This window comes from Girardinichthys multiradiatus, chromosome 22 (genome assembly GCF_021462225.1).
Source record: "Girardinichthys multiradiatus isolate DD_20200921_A chromosome 22, DD_fGirMul_XY1, whole genome shotgun sequence".
Lineage (NCBI taxonomy): Eukaryota > Metazoa > Chordata > Actinopteri > Cyprinodontiformes > Goodeidae > Girardinichthys > Girardinichthys multiradiatus.
In genome coordinates, this window is record NC_061814.1 from 25,887,496 (window position 1) to 25,896,893 (window position 9,398).

The window sequence follows — 9,398 nt, forward strand, 5'->3', positions numbered from 1 at the left end:
AATTTGCAAAGCTGGTAGAGACATACTTCAAAAGCTGGAACTGGAGCAAGAGGTGGTTCTAAGTACTGTCTCAAGAGAGCTGAATACAAATGCATATGGCATTTTTCCGATTTTTATTGATAATAAATTGAGAAAATCCTGTCTACTTTCATTTAACTTCACAATTGATCATATTAAAAGGAATAACTGCTCAAATCTGTGTTTGCAGTGTAATGCAATGTGAAAAAATTAAATGGGTATAAATGTTTTTGCAAGAAACTGAATGGTGGATGTACATTTCAAAACTTAAAGTTCAGTCATGAAATATACTTGCTGCACAATCGTATACAATCCCATTTGTGGCCTTTGCTTCATTCCTAAAACATGTGCGGTTTTGTTATAAGTTGTAGGTGGGCTCATCTCTTTGTCTTCTAATTATGTCCATGACTTCTTCCACTGTTCTTACAGAGAGACAAGATCACTGCATTCATTTACCCACTCAGTTCTGAAGCATCCTAACTACAGCTGTGCTTGAAACCTTACAAAACAGCAAAATCTTTAAACAGATACCAGAGCCACTAACTAGTTTTACAGTACTTCGTTTTACTTTGGTGTTGGTGAAAGGTATTTTAAATAACAATTCATAGCAGCTGAATTACAAGGCAGCAACATCACCATCATGTCAAACAGAACAATGGGGGCTGATTATGTGAGATCCTATTAAATTGTGCAGAAAGTGTGTCTGATTCCTTTTGAAATCAGGAGGGCTTATAAGTGCTGATGTTGTTGCTGTGTGATGGATGTGTCTCCCCCTGGGGGGAGTCGATGTCTTTTAGCCTTACTGTAAATGTTTACATTCCTGCATTCACTGATGCTATCTGCTAATAGTTTCTAGGACTAGCCTGGAGAGTTCTCTGGGTGGGATTATTTGTGTTGTGTGCGTGTGTGTGCATGTATGTGTGGGGCAAAAGGATGCAGATCTGTCTTTAAACAGCGGTATTAACCATGACCCCTCTCTTTCCTGTAACCTGCCCTGCGTCTGCAGAAGGTCAGCACAGAAACAGCAGGAACACACACTGCTGCATCATATACATCCAACGTAAAACATCCAGAAGTTTCTGATGCTATGATTTGTAATTAGTCATGTTCTTTTTGTTGTTTTTTTTTAAGACTTGACCCTCCCACTCTCAGTCGCATGAGCTCTAAATCCATTCATTTAGGCCAACGGCCTTAACCGGCCATTATGTTGGGATGCTGCATTTAATTCAACAAGTCTCTTAAGAAACATTATTCCTGCAACAATAGGAGAATCGGAAACAAAAACTTTACTGCTGCTTAGGTGACGTGATGATACTTAGTCAATAGATGTGTATCTTGAAAGTACAGCCAAGCGTGGATTGGGTGGGGACCACCATTCCTGCGTTGCAGAGCAGAATGGCAGCCCCACCCTGCAGGCCTTTATCTCAGCTAAGACATCTTCAGAAACACAAAGACAACAGGATATTGCTTGTTTCCACCGGGTTTAATATTCATTGTTGAAATGTACCATTTAAAACTTCTTGGGTTGTATAAGTTACTCAACCTCTTTGAGGATTCCAAGGAGCAGACAAACATTTTATCCAGTGCTTTTGTTTATCTCCATTTTCCCCCTCTGCTTCATGAGTGTGCTCAAAAAATAACACACAACACAGAAAACGTAGATTTATGGACGATACACATTTATAGACAAGAATAATGTTTTTGGACATCTTGCTAAGGCGCATTCCTGTGCAGAGACAGTTAGTGTTGATGTGGTGGTGACCTCTGATGGAATCACAGTGGTGAAAGTTAACCGGCTTAACAGGAATTCAAGTTATACAATGACACCGTTTTACCATTACCAGATTAGATTAAGTGAAGTTTAACAAAAACAAATATGCAGAAAAAGGCAAGGAACATTCAGGTGATTCATCACTGATGTCTGAACTGAGATGTCGGAGTGACTCAACTCTGTTGTACAAACACCAATGTATTCATCAACAGTTATTAAATGAACACTTGATATTTTTCTATTTTTCTGGCTTAGTAACAGAAAATCTTTTTCCTTTTGTCTTGATAAACACTTAGGAATGCCAGTATCGGCACATTATGATTTACTTTTTAGCACAGAAAGGACATCAGGAACTACTTAATGCAGGCTGGACAAGTGTTCTTCAGCCTCGCCAGTCTCCTGGATGCAAATATGCTCACAATGTCAGTGCTATCTGATATTAACCAAGTGATGGTTGTGTTTATAACCTAGAAGTGCATTTGAATAATGGCATTACAGAGGACAAGCACATGCCATGCATGGAGAAAAATCTGTCAAATACACTTGACTTGCAGACTTTCATGTATTTCAACTCCAAAAACATTCCACGTGTCGTGACTATGAATCTGAATATAGTATTTAATATTAATACTTTAATATTTTATCAAATAATATTTCGGTCTGTTAAGGGTTGTCCTGTGAATACCAGCCCAGTAAGACGATGGTATTAGGACTAAATAGAAAGATGTGAGACGAGCTCTGACATTATTGAACAGCATAAACTCTGCACACACATGGAATGAATTCATACAATTTCTTAAAATACAAGAATTTATTAACAAAAATAAGTCAACTCAAAGTCAAACATATTTCAATCAACAAACTCTTTACTATGCTAAAACAATCCAACTAAACTACCAAGCAGAATTAAAGAATAAGGAAGACTAATGGGTTATGTACAATATAAACAAGTTGATTAATGACTGAAAATCATGACCGAAAGAGTGATGCAACATTACCATGTATTGTTTATGTTTGAGAACCAAAGATTATCTTGAAGAATCTGGAAATGAAGTTAAGTTAGTCTTGGAACCAACTTAGGCAATAATCAGCAAACGTTTAGACAACAATTCACAATGCAAGATCAGATAAAATATTATTTTAATAAAATAATGTTTTAAAGAATGACCTGCTGAAAAATACCAACCTTCTGGATGACTAATTCTGAACAATGTCTCTCATTAGCTGCCTTTATTTATTAAAATAATATTTGAAGAAATATTAAGGAAATGGTAAAATATTTAGGAAAAGAGCCAAATCTTTCTGGAGAAATGGGGCTTAATGGTGTTTACTTAGCTATCAAGTTTAGTTAAATAATGTTTAAGGACACATTATTTACTGGATTGAAAACTAACAACCTTTCTGGGTAAATATTATTTAGCAGCAAGCACGTGTTCTTAGCTGTTAGCAGTTTAAGCTAACAAAAGAAGCTAATAGCTTAGCACCAGAATCAAACACACGCCTTTAAAATACCATTAATAAAAGGGTTAAAATGCATAAGCGTGGACGGTGCGTTATGATCAATCTCCTGTGTTTAAAATCACCCTTTAAATAAAGTTTGTCTTAACTTTAAAAACACACAAACACAAAACTGAGCATGTGTGCTGCAGATAGCCTGCTGGCACCAAGATAGCTGAGTTCAACACAAATAAAACCAAACTTCATAAAATGAAAAACGTTCAGATCATTTCATCCTAAATCACTTCTCTCTGCCCAAACCTAACCTCATATGAAACGTGCTGAGAAGGAGTTGTCCGGGCGACAACGAAGTTTGAAGAAACATCCACTTTGAACGAAGGTTCGCTTCAGCTAACCTCCGAAGCTGTTGTGGGGACGGCTCGCTGTCCGCTGACCAAACGGCAAGTTACTGGTGACCACGGTGATGCGTCCGTTGTCCTCCTTCGGGAAGCTGCTCCACTCGGAGTCATAGAGAACTCTCCAGAAACAGTTAATCTCTGTAAATCTCAGAGAGAAAAGTCAAGCCACGCTTGTACCTTAATTATCCCGCTTATGAATGAATCTACCGGATACACGAACACTGATTCATTTGTACTTAACTCAGTGCAAATGATCGATGATCGTATGACACCCTTGGATCCAGTTGAAGAATTATGTCTGTTTGCCAGCAAAGAGACATTAGCGCGCTGTGTCTCTCTGTCCAGGCCCCTGGGTGACCCGCGTAGAAGAGATCGGCTTGTTGGAGAGGGGTGCTCTTATACATACAGTGGCATCATGGGAACTCCACTGTTACAGTTTGCTTGGCTGTGCTGGAAGTAGGTTAAATGTACTTTATTTTGAAAGTTTCAGAAAAGTCCATACCGGAGTTTTCAATGTTGTATCCATGGCTGTGGGTCCCAACACACGTCACTCAGCACACATCCCATGACCAAAAACAACCAATTTAAAAGTAATGCATCATCGGGAAAGTGTTTCTTTTGACTCTTGCTATAGAGGGATGGGTCTGCTTGCTTTATAACCAATACAAAGAGGTTAGAATGTGGTATAAGCTGTGGAATTATCTGTGTTCATAGTATAATGCCTGTTTTTAGGTGTATAGGGATATTTACTTGAGCGTAATGATCTGGATTTTATTGCCAGAACCAAAGCTAAAGCTAAAATAAACATACAAAGCACAGGTACAAAGGGAAGTAAAAAAATGTGAATCTGCTTAGTGGAACTCACATTGTCCTGTTACATTTACCTAACTCCTCCAGCCTCCAACTACAAACATTATTATTTGTACCGTAGTTGCGCAAAATTATATAGACTGAACACCTGTATGCATTTTGTTTAGTACATTAAAAAAGAGAAATAAATAAACTTTCTGATGCCATTTAGACAAGGTTTCATCTATGTTTGTGTGCTCAGAGACAGCAAACGGACACTGCGAGGAGGCATTTGTGTTTCCCTAAGCCCAAAAACGGACTTAACTTAATATTAAAACTAAAACGAGTGAAATTAATTGTTAAACTTAACCAAAAGAACAGGCAAAAGTAAAACGTCAAACGATGCAGTCCATGACCTTCTATGCCCTGAAGCCTTTAAAAGCAGACTAAGATCCCTCTAAAAACAAACTCTGTCTGCATGCAAAGTGTTGCAAAATATCATGTTGAAGTTAATTCTTTAGTGACAGGTTGACAAACTGCACTCCCACATGATCCATTTCTCCTTTGCATTACTGTAATAACTAAATCTCGTCACTAAAAACACTCTTCATTTCCACTGCTGCAAAAACTGCAAAGGAATGTTTGCTTTCTCTCTGTGTATAAAGTGGCTTGCAAAATCATTTGTACCCATTAAATGTGTTCACATTATGTCAAGTTACAACCACAAACTTCAGTGTATTTCATTGGGATTTATGTGATGGACCAACACCAGGTAGTTTGTAGTGGAAGGAAAATAATACAGTATTTCATTATCTTTCTAGAAATAAAACTCTAAAAAGTGTGATGTGCATTTGTATTCCTTTTACTCTAATACACTTTAAGAAAACCTATTTTGTTATGAAATGTTATGTTTATTGTCATTCACAGCATGAAGAACATGATGAAAAAAATAAACATTGGACCCCAGTCCAGTGCTACCCTAAAAAAAAGATGGCCACCTTTATTAGTTGTTCACTCCACTAATCTTGCCTTTGTGGAAGAGTTGAAAGAAAGTTGCTATCATTAAAAGAAAGCCATAAGTGCCTTTTGCAAACCATGGACTGGACACATGTGCCATCGCTGACTGGGAGCGGTGAAAGAAAAAGTGCAGTCATTCCAGAGAGTGGTGATTGCCACCAGATTGCAGCATGCTATGACTATCAATACCAAAGCAGCCTGTGTTGCGATAGAATAAACTGAAGTAACTATTTTACATCAAAGCAATTTAATGAAACAGCACATCACAGTATACAACACTACTGAACACAACAGGGTTGAGCTATGAATGCACTCTTCCACTTGAGTAGGAGTGATGTTTTTATTTCCATATCGGTGGCAATCATTGTGCCAGCTCATTCAACATGAAGGTGTATTCCTGTCAGTAAACCAATGATTAATGTGCGCTTTGCTTCATGGGGAGTCAGGTTGGATGGTGTAACATCTTCACAGTCTATTGACCCTCTCTGACTCATTCAACTCACAAGAAGGAAAATAACTAAACAATATAGTGTGACAGAATAGATTAAATATAGTTACATTCCCCCTACCTGTTGGTTTGTTTTATTTTAATACAACAATTCTGTTTTATGTAAATAGTCCATCAGGCTCCATTTCTGTTATTGATACAAAGAGCTGGAAGAAGCATGTAGTGGCAGCAGTTCGCCAACAGAGGGCGTCTTAAATTCAGTGGGCTCTCCTACCGCAGCAGGCCAGCAGCAATAGTGTTGTAACGGCTGCGGGAGGGAGCGTTCACTGATACTTTGTATCTGTCTTCAACATTTGTGAAGAATAAAAGAACTCGGAAAAATCCACTCTGAATGATTATTTAGTGTGCAACAATACACTTTTGCTTACACACAAAAATCCATTAACCTTCAAGATACACGATTGAGGTGGTAAAATCTTGCAATTGACTGCACTTTAGAAAAAAAAACAAGAAAATCAGAAAATGCCATACCCAGTCTGAACTGATTAACTAAAATAAACTTAAAATGTAAAAGAATACATTCTCATTTATAAAGATATGATCTCACTCAGTAGGCTTAGATGAATTAAACCAAGGTAGTTTACAGAGGACCGAACTGCAGACACGAGAACACAAAATCATCATGTGAAACTGCAAAACAATAATAAAAAACTGAGGTGTAACTTCAGAATCTATTACATGTTAAGATTACTCACTATTTGTTCTGATTTATTTTGAGGTAGGGTGCATTGTGGCGCAACTGTTAGCACTGCTGTCTTGCAGTGGAAAAGGTCATGGAGTTTGCAGTATTCTAGCTCTCTCTGGGTACTCCGGCTTCCTCTCACAGTCATGACTGCCAGGTCTCTGTAAGCTGCCTTCAGGAATGATTCTGTCTATGTATGGTGGTTTGTCCATGGCCTGGGATGAACTGGCAACCAGTCCACGTTGTACCCGCCTCTCGTTCAATGAACGCTGGAAACTCCAGCGACCCCCGGTTTAAATCTTAGCAAGCTCTTCCCAAAACAAGTTACTTTAATTGGAATTTTTTTTTCTTTCTTCAAATAGGAAAAGATTTCTTAAAAATGTACATTAGAAGAATAAAATAGTGAATATTTTTTTTATGATAGTTCGCACCAGTGTTCAAACGGTGAAGAAATGATCTTTGATCATCCTTTTTTTAATCAATTCATTAAGGGTTTGTTAAAATAAAAGCTCTGGGGTGACGTTTTTCTGCTCTCCCAAATTTATCCAAGAGTTCCTCCCACAGCAAAATTAACAACAACAACTAAAAACTCGTAACTCTTTCCGATTTCTGACCTCCCACTATAATCTCTGAGATATTACAGAAAGAGTCAAACTTGAAAAAAAAAAAAAAAAACATCTAAAGCAATCATATCTGAATTGTTCTGTTTATTTTTTCTTTCTTTAAAATTGAATTGTGTACGTTTCTCAACATAAGTCCACATGACTAAAGAAAAAGTCTGCATAAACAACAGATCGTCGTGACTAAGTGACACTTTCAAGACAAAGAAACATTAGAACATGCCTCCATACGACCTTCTGTCAGTAGTACTGTAGGGCTGGTAGTAATGGTGTAGATAGGACTGGTACTGATATCCGTGGTACAGTGGCACAGTCGTCGGAAGGTGGGCTTCACTGCCCGGAATCCAATGCTTTTGCTCATTTCTCACCAGCACTTTCACCGCTACGGTCTTTGGGCAGCTCAACGCTGCCAGCTCTGTGGCCAGCTGGTGCCGCTTCGTTTTGTATCTCCGGTTCTGGAACCAGATTTTCACCTGGGTCTCAGTGAGCTTCAAGGCGCATGCCAGGTCGGCCCGCTCGGGTCCAGAGAGGTACCTCTGGACACTGAAGCGACGCTCCAGCTCGTGGACCTGCGCGTGGGAGAAGGCCGCTCTGGAGCGCTTCTTCGCAACCGGCCTGCAGCGGAGCTCCTCTGGGGAACAGCTGAACATCTCCTCGCCGTGGTAGTGGTGGTGGAACCCCTTCTTTCCTGCATCTACTTGGTTCCTCTGGCGCTTATCTCTCTCCCCACACTGCATGCCCGCATGCTCTGCAGCACCTGACAACAATGATGTTAAATGATTTCAGGCTCGTTTTCTATGTAAAGGTAAAAAAGCCAATATATGGAGCATTGTGAAGCTGAAAGGTGTATATAGATCACTAAAAAAAATATCTAAAAATTTAACTAAATAATAAATACAAACAAAAGTATCACAGTACGCTTACGATTACGTGTCTTCTTGGATATTTTGTTTTACAACATTGAACATTGACATTTGACCAGATAAGATAAGCTGAAATTTAAAAGATACTGGGCTCTTTACAATAAATATTTTTATCAACAAATTTCTTTCTGCTTAGACGTTTAGTCCAAACAATTGTATAAGCGTACCCCTTTAATAAGACAAACGAATAGTGTAATTTGCTGTTTCCCCCTTTTAGGATTTTCTTAATTTTAGTATATATTTTTTCAAAATAAAAAAAGTACAACACCACACTTAATTTAAATGAGTGAGATTTAAAAAAATGATTTCTCATAAATAAAACAAATACATTACAAAAAATAATGCATAAAAACCTTACCTTCTCTCAACTGAGTTACAACTCTCCCCTCCTCCTCGCAGATGCCGGATCGGTGGCTTTCGGACACACGTATACCAGGAGAAAATCTTTTCTGAATGGCGCTATCAAAGCCCATGCGTAAATTGCGCGCAAGTGCGCAAAGCTCCTCTGCAGCGGTGTTGCCGGGATTTCCAAGGGAAGCATCCCGGCCGGTGAGAATGTCTTTGATTAGGAAGGGTGAAAACTTTGATGTCATGATGCACTGTGAGAGCACAAGTACGTATGTCCAAACTGTGCCCCGCAGTTCATGAGGAGGCATCAATAGATCAGCGACTCAAAAGCAAACCTTCTCGCTGATTTCATTTTCTGCAACTTTAATTTGTTTGCGGTCAACTGAGTCCAGTCCCTTAATGATTAGTCTGTCCAAGGAACTGCCATGAGTTTTACTGCTCTCAGCAAAAGCTGAAGTGAAAGCTTGATTATTTTCTCCTCCTGCTCCCTCCTTAGCACCGCCCCCTCACAACCTGGTCTCAGTGCAACTTTCACAGGAGAAAACTGATTCTAGATTTAACAAATAATGATGATACTGAGTTCGGTTCCTTTTAGTTGTATTTTATTAATTTAATTGCAATGTAATTATGCCAATAGTCACTTCACAAATGTAAACTCAGGCAAAATTTAAACATGAATATACAAAATTTCATGAGCAGAACCAGCTGAGCATCTCAAATGTTGCGATAAAAACTGAAGCGGACCGTCAAAGAAGAGGATGTACACTAGTTTTGGGAAATTTGTTTTTGCTAAATATAAATAAAATTCCCCAAAAATGTACTGCGTAAAATGAACCAAACGTGCGTAAAGATGCAGTGCATGAAAC

General features: G+C 38.6%; 1 protein-coding gene across 1 annotated transcript; it reads right to left on the reverse strand.

Moving 5' to 3' along the window:
- Positions 1 to 5,777: 5,777 nt before the first annotated feature.
- On the reverse strand, positions 5,778 to 8,964 carry nkx3.3 (NK3 homeobox 3). Its single transcript, XM_047351921.1, has 2 exons — positions 8,543 to 8,964; positions 5,778 to 8,018 (listed from the first exon to the last, which is right to left on the reverse strand). The coding sequence occupies exons 1-2, from the start codon at positions 8,838 to 8,840 to the stop codon at positions 7,474 to 7,476; spliced, it is 843 nt and encodes a 280-aa protein (XP_047207877.1). The 5' UTR covers positions 8,841 to 8,964; the 3' UTR covers positions 5,778 to 7,473.
- Between the last annotated feature and the right edge of the window lie 434 nt (positions 8,965 to 9,398).